Source organism: Mustela putorius, unplaced genomic scaffold (assembly GCF_011764305.1).
Source record: "Mustela putorius furo isolate JIRA1106 unplaced genomic scaffold, ASM1176430v1.1 tig00003853_pilon_pilon_pilon, whole genome shotgun sequence".
In the NCBI taxonomy this organism is placed as follows: Eukaryota; Metazoa; Chordata; class Mammalia; order Carnivora; family Mustelidae; genus Mustela; species Mustela putorius.
In genome coordinates, this window is record NW_025422005.1 from 42,034,995 (window position 1) to 42,047,689 (window position 12,695).

General features: G+C 41.7%; 1 protein-coding gene across 2 annotated transcripts in view; it reads left to right on the top strand.

Moving 5' to 3' along the window:
• ZYG11B (zyg-11 family member B, cell cycle regulator) overlaps positions 1-11,849 on the top strand; it is an 86,766-nt gene extending 74,917 nt beyond the window's left edge. For both annotated transcript variants that reach the window (XM_004774445.3, XM_045064530.1), the window contains one exon: positions 10,720-11,849. In XM_004774445.3, coding sequence (XP_004774502.1) covers positions 10,720-10,910 — 191 coding nt within the window. In that variant the 3' untranslated portion in view covers positions 10,911-11,849. The remainder of the gene's footprint in view (positions 1-10,719) is intronic.
• Positions 11,850-12,695: the final 846 nt, after the last annotated feature.

The window sequence follows — 12,695 nt, forward strand, 5'->3', positions numbered from 1 at the left end:
TCTCAACGGAGCAGAGAGCCCAATGCGTGGCTCGATCCCAGGACCCTGGGACCATGACCTGACCCGAAGGCAGAGGCTTTAACCCACTGAGCCGCCCAGGCACCCCTCAAATAAATAAAATCTTAAAAAAAAAAAAAATCATTCCTGCTTTCACCATTTGGAATTGCAGCCCTGGTCCTGTGACCACTGTGTCAGGTTGGGAATTTTTTTAAAGTTTAAGTAGTATGGGAAGAAGGAGAAGGAGAAATGTATATAGTCATTTTAACAGTATCCTCCCTTGGCAAGAATTACATAGTCATCACAGCATCCTTTCCTACTGCCTCTTCTCTAGCTCTATGAGAAAAACAGAAGAATATCTCCTGGGGACACTCCTTTAGCCCCACTCATTTTGGACATGAACATACTCTCACAAAGACATGAAATCCGGGGTGCCTAGGTGGCTCAGCGGTTTAGAGCCTCTGTCTTTGGCTCGGGTCATGGTCTTGGGGTCCTGGGATCGAGCCCCGCATTGGGCTCTCTGCTCAGCAGGGAGTCTGCTTCCCCCTCTCTCTCTCTGCCTGCCTCTCTGCCTACTTATGATCTCTGTCTGTCAAATAAATACATAAACTCTTTAAAAAAGGGGGGGGCATGAAATCCAGCGCCTCAGGCCTGTATCTCACCTCTACCCTACTTTTTAAAATAACCAATATATGAATTGCCCAATCTAATCCTTTGAAACTGAAACAGTTACCCTGAGGAAGATCTGTCTCTCTGCCAATTGCTGGACCTTGGAAGGGAGGAAAAAGTTTACTCAACTCTCTGGCAATTTGTGCCTCAGAGTTACAAAAAGAATCTCTCTAGATTCAGCCTGTCTCTGCAATGCTGCAGTACCCCAGATCCACGCATTCTGTGGACCCAGGTGGCTACCTCAAGGGATCACATGGGTCTGAAAATTAAACTGACAAAAACAGATTTACAAAGAAAACCATACACATTTAAAAAATGTTTTAAGATTACTTATTTTAGAGAGTGCGTCAGCAGGAGGAGGGGCAGAGGGAGAGAGAGAAGCTTAAGCAGACTCCCCACTGACTGCAGCACCCAGGTGGGGCTAGATCCCTGAGACCATGACCTGAGCTGAAATCAAGAGTGGGGTGCTCGGGGTGCCTGGGTGGCTCAGAGGGTTAAGCCTCTGCCTTCGGCTCGGGTCATGATCTCAGGGTCCTGGGATCGAGTCCCGCATCAGGCTCTCTGCTCAGCAGGGAGCCTGCTTCCTCCTCTCTCTCTCTCTGCCTGCCTCTCTACCTGCTTGTGATCTCTGTCTGTCAAATAAATAAATAAAATCTTTTTTTAAAAAAAAAGAGTGGGGTGCTCAACTGACTGAGCCACCCAGGTGCCCCAGCATATAATTTTTTTTTAATATTTTATTTATTTATTTAACAGAGAGATTGAGATCACAAGTAGGCAGAGAGAGAGGGGAAAGCAGGCTCCCTGCTAAGCAGAGAGCCCAATGTGGGGCTCAACCGCAGGACCCTGAGACCATGACCTGAGCTAAAGGCAGAGGCTTAACCCACTGAGCCACCCAGGTGCCCCTAGCATACACATTTTATTAAAACTTTATTATTTTAGATTTTATTTATTTATTTGGGAGAAAGAGACAGAGAGCACATGAGGGGAAGGGGCAGAGGGAGAAGCAGACTCCCCACTGAGGAGGGAGTCCCACACAGGGCTTGATCTCACGACCCTCGGATCACGACCTCAGATGCTTAACTGACTGAGCTACCCAGGCACCCCAACTTCATTAAAACTTTAATTATATGTGGGAATCTTCAAAAAAGAATGAAGCCCTTAAGTGACCAGAACAGGAAGATTTTATACCTTTTAGATAAAGAAAGAAATTTTTGAAAAATTGACAGGACATAGATGTTTGGGCTAGTGGTAGTGAATGGTGAAGAGTGACTAGAAGAAGAAGGGTTAGTTAAACAAGGTTTATACAGATTCCCCAGCTCCCAGATTCATAGTCTCTGAAGATAAGAATATCTTCCTTCTTCCTAGTACAGAAAGGATACTTTTTCTTTTTCTTGTTTTAAGATTTATTTATTTATTTATTTTAGAGAAAGCTAGAGAGCACAAGCAGGGGGCAGAGGGAGAGGGAGAAAGAATCACAAGCAAACTCCATGCAGTGTACAACTTGGGGCTCAATCCCACAACCCTGAGATCACAACTTGAGCTGAAACCAAATGCACTCAGCCAAATGCACCACTCAGGCACCTAGGGAGGGTACTTCTCACATGGGAGTTTTATGATCTGTTTCAGGGAAGAAGGATGATGGGGGGGAAGTCAGACTGACCGTCCTGCTTCTACTGTTTTCTCAAACTATTTTAGCTTAAGGTAGTCAATATACCTAGAGCATGTATTTTGGGGCAGTGTGTCCTAACTCCATCAGCATTATACACTGTAAAGTATGTTCCTTGATCTGAAGAATGGCAGTTGGCTGTCCATATTGGAGAAATATCTTGTGTTTTGGTTCCTCTATAGCATTCTAAGTGTTAACGTCTATCACTGACTGAGCAAAGCCCGGTCCAGGGTCAACGTCAGTTTCTGTCAAGATCCATTTATAGCTCCCTGCCTCCCCAGGGCTATGAGCATTGTTCTGACTTGCCAGCTATGATCAGGGCCTTCTCCCCGCTTTACCACGTAGCCAACTGCAGTCTCTATTTTGCTGGCAGATAGAACAGTTCTCACTGGCAATGTGTACCTCAAGATTGCAAGGGGAATATTTCTAGATTCAGCCCATAACTGCATTGCTGTCGTACCACCATACCTACTTACTTCATGGACCCACATGGCCACCCCGAACAAGTTCACAGGAATATCTGCTTGTCTATCTCAATTATCTTCTGAACCTGGAAGAGAGTTCTTCTGATGGGCATAGAAATGTCCTATTTTAATATACTTCTTAGATTCCCACAGTGATTTCCATATAGCCATGTCCCATATGAGCATCCCTTTAATGGTCCTGTGTCTGTTGCCCTTGTGCCCAACCATATGGCCAGGCTATTGGCCACTGCCCTTGAGTCAGTTAAAACCCAAACAGGCTTTTTATCATTTTTCAATTTTTTATTTTATTTCTTTTTAAAAAATATTTTATTTATTTGTTTGACAGAGAAATAGCACAAGTAGGCAGAGCAGTAAGGAGAGGGAGAAGCAGGCTCTCTGCTGAGCAGGGAGCCTGATGCGGGGCTCGATTCCAAGATCCTGGGACCATGACCTGAGTTAAAGGCAGCCACTTAACTGACCGAGCCACCCAAGCACCCCCCACTTTTTTCAGTTTTTTAATCACTGTTGGGAAAGCACCATGCAGTTCAGCCCACAGAGCTGATTTGTTTTTACCTTTTTCAGTCAGTGCTGGCCTTTCAAGCAGGATATTATTGTCTGTTCACCTTGAAACTACTGTCCACAAGCTGAGTAGCTCTTTGTTGATTAGGAGAAAGCTGTCTATAGGGCACTATCCAAATGATGATAGAATCTAGCAGCTCTCGGGCGCCTGGGTGGCTCAGTGGGTTAAAGCCTCTGCCTTCAGCTCAGGTCATGGTCCCAGGGTCCTGGGATCGAGCCCCACATTGGGAGGCAGGGAGCCTGCTTCCCTTTCTCTCTCTCTACCTGCCTCTCTGCCTACTTGTGATCTCTGTCAAATAAATAAATAAAATCTTAAAAAAAAAATCAGTTTAAAAGAAAAAAAAAGAATCTAGCAACTCTTTGTGCACTTTCAAAGTTGGTCCTGGGGAGAAAGAGGCTCCCTGCTCATGATCATATCCTCACTGCCTTCCCCCTAAGTAGCATGATCCTATATAAACCATTTCCATATTACTGTAGAACTCTCCCAGCACTGCCATCCCCATTAGAGTGTTTCTCTGACATTGCCCAGAACACCAGCCATATTTCAGGTCTTAAGATCATTTTTTGTTTTTCAGTCATAAGGGTAGTTTCAGATAATATCAAATAGAACAGTAGTAATTGCCCCTCAAATGGAAGTTCTCTAGTCCAGGGTCCCAATAGTCATCTCTGGGAGGTACTTAAAGGCTTTTGCTAGAACCCCCAGTCTGTCCTTCATGTAGGGCACAGAGAAATTGTCCCCACCAGCACTTCACCTTGTATTCTACACTGTGTATGGGCTTTTCTTAATCTTCTGGTACCCATGTAACATGTCTAATTAACATTGCCTGAGGGTAGATTTGGGTGCTTTCTGTCTTACAGCGTTAGGTAGGAGAAACATTCCCTATTCAAATAAACTGTCCATCCTTATAATACAATCAGGTAAAAGAAATGCAACAACTTTACATAAAGCCTATTTAATCATACCAGTTCTCCTACAGACTTTTAGTTTAATTCCATCAATGTTTTACCCCCCCCCCTTTTTTAATGCCTCTGTTCTTAACCGTAACCTCCATTAGGACTTCATCCACAAATTTTGATTTTATACCTAGGTAGGTAAAGTGTGCCCCAGCCAGACTCATTCCCATAAAACATTCAGGTAAAGGAAACACAACTTCTTTACATAAAACCTGTTTAAACATTCCAACTTTCATAATTCCGTCAACCCTTACATTTTTATTTTCTCTCAATCTAATTATAGGGCTTCACCTGTAGGTTTTGTAACAATTTACCTGGCTTTATTATCTAAAAGACTTGCGTCCCCACTGGTGGGTCATGCCAAGGAACCCTGGCCCTTTTGTCAACCTTTATCTTGATAATTTGGCTTAACCACTGCCACAAGCAAGTGCTGGTCAGGTTTAGATCCATTTCTAAATTCCCTTTGCAACTGTTACCTTTAGTAACCGATTACAACACAGCTACTACTCCATACCATAGTGAATACCTGGCCACCCGGGAATCAGAGGGTTTTCATCCCATCTTTCATCTTTTCTCTTCCCAAACTACACACGCTTTTTTGTTTTCTCAAAAATTTTTATTTATTTGACAGGGAGAGAGAGTGATCACAAGTAGATAGAGAGGCAGACCGGGGGTGAGAGAAGGCTCCCCACTGAGCAGAGAGCCCCATGCGGGGCTCAATCCCAGGACCCTGAGATCCTTGACCTGAGCCAAAGGCAGAGGCTTAACCCACTGAGCCACCCCAAAACTACATGTTTTTATGAGCAGGGACCATTATAACAAATTCCACTTCCAACACCAATTCTAATCTGTTTTTTCACACACCAGTTCTTAGCAGACACTGATTGAGTGTTCTACAAATTGAATTCAATTCTGACATTATTTACCTGGAGATCCCCTAGGTTAAGGGCCAGTCCCTCAAGACTACTGTCACTTTAGACTTCAGTTACAAATCCAGGCATAGAAATAGACAAATGTGGTTCAATAGACCAGGATAGAAAATACAAAAATAGACCTGTACATATATGGCTGATTAATTTTTTTTTTAAAGATTTTGTTTATTGGGGCGCCTGGGTGGCTCAGTGGGTTAAGCCTCTGCCTTCCGCTCAGGTCATGATCCCAGGGGCCTGGGATCGAGTCCCGCATTGGGCTCTCTGCTCAGCAGGGAGCCTGCTTCTCCTCATCTCTCTCTCTCTGTCTGTCTCTCTGCCTATTTGTGATCTCTCTCTCTCTCTGTCAAATAAATAAATAAATAAATCTTAAAAAAAAAAAAGATTTTGTTTATTTATTTGACAGAGATCACAAGTACACAGAGAGGCAGGCAGAGATAGGGGGAAGAAGGCTCCCCACTGAGCAGAGAGCACGATGCCGGGCTTGATCCCAGGACCCTGGCACCATGACCTGAGCCGAAGGCAGAGGCTTTAACCCACTGAGCCACCCATGCGCCCCATGGCTGATTAATTTTTGACATAAGTTCAAAACAAATGCAATAAAGAAATGATAATCTTTGAACAAATGGTGCCACAACATTTGGATCTCTATATGCAAAAAAAAAGTACAAGGTGCCTGGTGGCTCAGTCCAAAGACCAACTCTTGGGGGCACCTGGGTGGCTCAGTGGGTTAAGCCTCTGCCTTCAGCTCAGGTCATGATCTCAGGGTTCTGAGATCGAGTCCCGTATCGGGCTCTCTGCTTGCCTCTCTGCCTACTTGTGATTTCTGTCAAATAAATAAAATCTTTAAAAATAAATAAATAGGGGCGCCTGGGTGACTCAGTGGGTTAAGCCGCTGCCTTCGGCTCAGGTCATGATCTCAGGGTCCTGGGATCGAGTCCCGCATCGGGCTCTCTGCTCAGCAGGGAGCCTGCTTCCTCCTCTCTCTCTCTCTGCCTGCCTCTATGCCTACTTGTGATCTCTCTCTTTCAAATAAATAAATAAAATCTTTAAAAAAAAAATAAAAAAAATAAATAAATAAAATAAAACAAAATAAATAAGTAAAATCTCAAAAAGAAACCAAGAACTTTCAGGGAGCCTGAGTAGTCCAGTCAGTGAAGCATCTGCCTTCAGCTCAGGCTATGATCCCAGGGCCCTGGGATCCAAAGCAGATGGGGAGCTTGCTTCTTCCTCTTCCACTCCCCCTGCTTGTGCTCTCTCTCCCTCTCTCTGTCTCTCTCTGTCAAAGAAAGAAATAAATAAATATCCTTAAGGATGCCTGGGTGGCTCAGTGGGTTAAGCCTCTGCCCTCGGCTCAGGTCATGATCTCAGGGTCCTGGGATGGAGCCCCGCATTGGGCTCTCTGCTCAGCAGGGAGCTTGCTTCCCCCTCTCTCCCTGCCTGCCTCTTTGCCTACTTGTGCTCTCTCTCTCTCTGTCCAAAAAAAAAAAAAATCCTTAGGGCACCTGGGTGCTGCTGCCTTCAGCTCAGGTCATGATCTCAGGGTCCTGGGATTGAGTCCCGCATCGGGCTCTCTGCTCAGCAGGGAGCCTGCTTCCTCCTCTCTCTCTGCCTGCCTCTCTGCCTACTTGTGATCTCTGCCTGTCAAATAAATAAATAAAATCTTTAAAAAAAAAAAATCCTTAAAGAAAAAAAAGAAAGAAAAATTACTCTCAAAACTTAGGGGTGCCTGGTGGCTCAGTCAGTTAAGCATCTGACTTCTGCTCAGGTCATGCTCCTGGGGTCAGGATCTGACTTGGGCTCAGGGTCCTGGGATTGAGCCCCACATTGGGCTCTTTTCTCTGCGGGAAGCTTGCTTCTCCTTCTCCCTCTGCCTGCCACTACCCCCACTTGTGTGCTCTCTCTTTCTCTCTCTCTCTCTCTCACATAAATAAAATCTTTTAAAAAACAGGGGCACCCAGGTGGCTCAGTGGGTTAAAGCCTCTGCCTTCAGCTCAGGTCGTGGTCCCAGGGTCCTGGGATTGGGCCCCGAGTCTGGCTCTCTGCTCAGCAGGGAGCCTCCTTCCTCCTCCCTCTCTCTCTGCCTCTCTGCCTGCTTGTGATCTCTGTCTGTCAAATAAATAAATAAAATCTTAAAAAAATAAAAAAAGAACTCTCAAAACTTAATAATAAGAAAACAAAACAAGTAAAAAGAAAATGGGCAAAAGAGTTGAACAGACCCTTTACCAAAGAAGATTAATGGAAGGCAAATAACCCATAAAAGGTATTGAACAGCATTAGAATAAACTTATCAGTGCACTAGAATTGAAAGTCCAGAAATAAATCCATGTATTTATGGTCAATTGATTTTTCACAAGGATGCCAAGACAATTCAATGGGGAAGGAATCGTTTTTTCAACAAATGGTGCTGGGAAAACTGAATAGGCACATGTGAGAGAACTTAATTGCTTACCACATACCATATATAAAAATAACTCAAAATAAAATTAACTCCAAATGAGGCCTAGACCTAAATGTAAGAACCACATCTACCTATATATAAGCATATAAAATTTTTAGGAGGGAACATAGACATAAATCACCATAACCTTAGATTAAGCAATAGCTTCCTAGGACACCAAAAGCATAAGTGACTAATTTAATTGGGTTTAATAAAACATTTTAAAACTTCTGTGCTTCAAAGGATACCACCAAGAAAGTGAAAAGACAAGTTACAGAATGGTTGGGTAGATTTGCAAATTATATATCTGATGAGGGGCATGTTTTCAGAACATATAAATAAAGAGCTCTTACAGCTCAATAAAAAGAACCCAGTTTAAAGGTAGGCAAAGGATCTAAATAGTCTTTCTACAAAGACTGCATATGAATGGCCAAAAAGCAAATGAAAAGAAGCTCAACATCATTAGTCATGGAGAAATAGAAATTAAAACCACAATGAGGGGCGCCTGGGTGGCTCAGTGGTTTGGGCTGCTGCCTTCGGCTCGGGTCATGATCTCAGGGTCCTGGGATCGAGCCCCGCATTGGGCTCTCTGCTCCGCAGGAAGCCTGCTTCCCTCTCTCTCTCTCTCTGCCTGCCTCTCTGCCTACTTGTGATCTCTGTCTGTCAAATAAATAAATAAAATCTTTTTAAAAAAAAAAAAAAAACCACAATGAGACACTACTTCACACCTACTAAGAAGGCTGCCTATAAACAAAAATTTGGATGATGACAAGTGTTGGCAAGGATGTAAAACAGCTTTCTCATTCATTACTGATGGGACTGAAAAATTATACAACCAGTTCTGGAAAAGTTTGGTGATTTCTTACAAAGTTAAGCATACATTTAGCATTTGTCCAGCTTTCTAAGTATTTCCTCAAAACTTTTGCCGGAATTATTATAGTATTTTTAGTCATTGTAACAAAACACTGGGAGAAAAAAATCCAACAGATGCCCATTAATACAATAACATTAAAAATATGTAGTATATTCAATGCAATGGAATGCTAACTTAAAATACTTGTACTTAATACTGAAATTTTTAAAAATACTATTTTTTTTTCTTAAAGATTTCATTTATTTATTTAACAGACAGAGATCACAAGTAGGCAGAGAGGGAGGCAGAGAGAGAGGGTTAAGCAGAGAGCCCAACACTGGGCTCCATCACAGGACCCTGAGATCATGACCCGAGCCGGAGGCAGAGGCTTAACCTACTGAGCCACCCAGGTGCCCTTAGAAATACTTTTTAAAAAACCCTAAAACTGCTACATACATATGTGTGTAACAATATGGATGCCCTCTCAGAAACATCATATTCAGCAAAAGTAGACAGACTCAAAAGAATACCTACTGTATGATTTTATTTACATGAAGTTTTAGAGCAGCCAGAGGTAGTCTATATCATGAAATTAGAAAAGTGGGGCAGCTCTTGGCTCAGTCATTAAGTGTCTGCCTTTGGCTCAGGCCATGGTCCCAGGATTCTGGGATCGAGCCCTGCATCAGGCTCCCTGGTCAAAGGCAGCCTGCTTCTCCTTCTCCCACTCCCCCGATTATATTCCCTCTCTCCCTATATCTCTCTCTGTCATATAAATAAAATCTTAAAAAAAAAAAAAAAGAAATTAGAAGAGTGTTTGCCTGGGTTAGGATACAGAGGAGAATGACTACAGTGGTGCACAAGGAGACTTTTTTAAAAAATATTTCATATTCTAATTATGGTGGTTACACAAGTGTATACATTTGCCAAAACCCATCAAATTATAAATTAAATTTGGGTATATTTTTTGTGTATAAATTATACTTTAATAAATATGACTAAAACTAAAAAAACTTTTTTTTAAAGATTTTATTTGTTTATTTGACAGATAGAGGGAACACAAGCAGGGGGAGCAAGAGAGGGAGAACCAGGCTCCTGGCCTAGCAGGGAGCCTGATCTAACACTTGGTCCCAGGACCCTGGAAGTCATGACCTGAGCCAAAAGCAGATGCCCAATGATTGAGCTACCCAGGCACCCCTAAAAAATGTTTTTTAAGATTTTATTATTTGAGGGGCGCCTGGGTGGCTCAGTGGGTTAAAGCCTTTGCCTTCTGTTCAGGTCATGATCCCAGGGTCCTGGGATCAAGCCCTTCATCTGGCTCGCTGCTCAGCAGGGAGCCTGCTTCCTCCTCTCTCTCTGCCTGCCTCTCTGCCTACTTGTGATCTCTCTCTGTCAAATAAATAAATAAAATCTTTACAAAAAAAAAAAAAAAGGTTTTATTATTTGATAAAAAATGTTTTTAAGATTTTATACGATCTGGGGTGCCTGGGTGACTCAGTGGATTAAAGCCTCTGCCTTCGGCTCAGGGTCCTGGGATCAAGCCCTGCATTGGGCTCTCTGCTCATCAGGGAGCCTGCTTCCCTCCCTTTCTCTCTGCATGCCTCTTTGCTTAGTTGTGATCTCTGTCTGTCCAATAAATAAATAAAATCTTTTAAAAAAATAAAGATTTGGGGACGCCTGGGTGGCTCAGTTGGTTAAGCTGCTGCCTTTAGCTCAGGTCATGATCCCAGCGTCCTGGGATCGAGTCCCACATCAGGCTCCTTGCTCAGCGGGGAGCCTGCTTCTCCCTCTGCCTCTGCTTGCCATTCTGTCTGCCTGTGCTTGCTCTCTCCCCCTCTCTCTTTCTGATAAATAAATAAAATCTTTAAAAAAAATAAAAAATAAAAATAAAAATAAATAAAATAAAGATTTTATAAGATTTTCTTAAGAAATATATATAATCTATATATGAGACCATTCTATATAGATATATCTATATATTATATATATATATGAGAGAATCATTGTGTGGGGACTTGCAGTGTAGACATAACATCACTACAGAGGTATTTATCAAGCTATAGCATATGTTAGTGGTCTATAACAAAACAGTTAAGATTTAAGTGAAAAAAGAACTTTTTTGTGTGTGGGATAATTTTTAAGTGTTGTAAGAAAAGCTCTTTCTTTTTCAGCCTCAAGGTATTGCAGCATGCTGATTGAGGAAGGAGGATTGCAGCATTTATACAACATCAAAGAACATGAACAGACTGATCCCCATGTTCAACAGATCGCTGTGGCCATTCTGGACAGCTTAGAAAAACACATTGTGCGCCATGGCAGACCACCTCCCTGTAAAAAGCAGCCCCAGGCTAGACTAAATTGATAGCCATAGGTAGTTGGATAACTGAATCACAGGAATCCTTTTCATGATAGGTTCATTTGGAATATCTTATCCTCTGTGCTGTTTTAGGGGTTTCTATGACAAGAGTCATAAGATCAGTTTGGGTTTGATGGTGTACAGTACTGCCCATGTGAACAGTCTCTAATTTGTCTTGTGATTTTTAACTTCTGAGGCATGAAGGGTCTCTTCCTTCATCATTGCCTTTTAGGAAATTTTCCACATCTTTCTGTGTTTGAAGTTACCTGTGCTTGAAATTCTACGGTTTTATGATCAAGTTTGCACGAACCCTTAGGCCAGACTTTTCTGATCTTAAAGTCTCTTCCAATCAATTTGCAGCTTCGGATGAGCTGTTAACCTGATTTCCAGCACTGCTTCAGTTATAAGTTTTATACTGCTTCTGTATAAAATGCCTTTATTCTCTGTATGTGTACCTTTTATAAGATGTCCTTCTTAGTGTGAAAGAACAGAAAGTCGAGTCCTCTTGGAAAGCTACTCACTGACTGGAGCCTGGGTGGTTGGCAAAAAAAAAATAAATTAGAAAGAAAACTAGTAAGAGAGAAACGAGATTAGGAACTGGAGAAAGGTCTGCCCTTACAGTATAGTTTTTAAACTAGAACAAGCTATCCTTCTGGAACCCTCTCCTGAGGCAGTGAGCATATTTATTCCTGGGAGCATGGGCTGCTGCTTCCTACACAGACTGCTGGGTACTCTGTAGAAATACTTGCCCAGGCATCATAATGTAAAATATTACAGCATTCTGTGTTAAAGAAGAACTGTCTGGATCTCTATATGTCATACTGTTATGAAATGTGAATTTTTATAAAATTGTCTCTTGTTAAAACTGACCGTTCTTTTCCCTCTATTTCAAAGTCATTTTGTTCAGTGAAATAGAGACGACACATGGTATTACCGGCTCAGTTAAAGGACAGTTAACAACAGTAAATTTTGTCACAAGAAGTTAAATTTTCTTTTCTTTCAAAATACATGTATCTTAATGTTCTCATGTTGGAGAAAGATGTCCACATCTCACTGCCAAAAATGAATGAGAAGCACTAGGCTATTATTAAGTGTAATGATTCTAGTTGCGGTGCATAAAAAGGAAATATTTTTTGATGGGTTATTTTTTAGACAATTGCCTTTCCTTTATGATACCTGTTACAGCATAGTAAAGAATCAGTTATCATTATGTCAATAATGAAAGCTGGGAGGTAGGAAGTCACCACAAAACTTAATTTCTGTTTTCAGTTTTAGTTTGTGAATAAGGTTAATGACAATTTGAGATAACTGTGTTTTCTTCATAGATGGCCAGAATGTTTTTAGTAGAGATTTAAGTGGTATATTTAAATTATGGTGATTATATAGATGCATTTTTATTTAGAAAGGAGCTGGCTTAGTAGTATGGTGATAACATTTTTGACATATGTATTTCAAACCACTGTCACAAAAGTCATACTTGAATTATTTCGTACTCCTTTGCAGGGATGAAAACTTAAACTGAAAGAAAATAGGTATTTAGGTATTAAAAACCATATCATATTCTGGGTTACTTCTGACTTAATTGGTTTAAGGAATTTTTATAGGCTCAAGATAAACTTTCACAGATTGTCTATTTCAGAGGAAGTGGAAAATTCTTTTAACTTTCCCCCCTTTTCCCAGATTTTAATGTCTAAGGCAAAATGTAGAAAATAGGATGGCCTATACTAGCTTGGAAGTTGCTGGCTATGTTGACTACTATCTCCAGGTCTCTTAGCTTGGATAGTTAAGGGA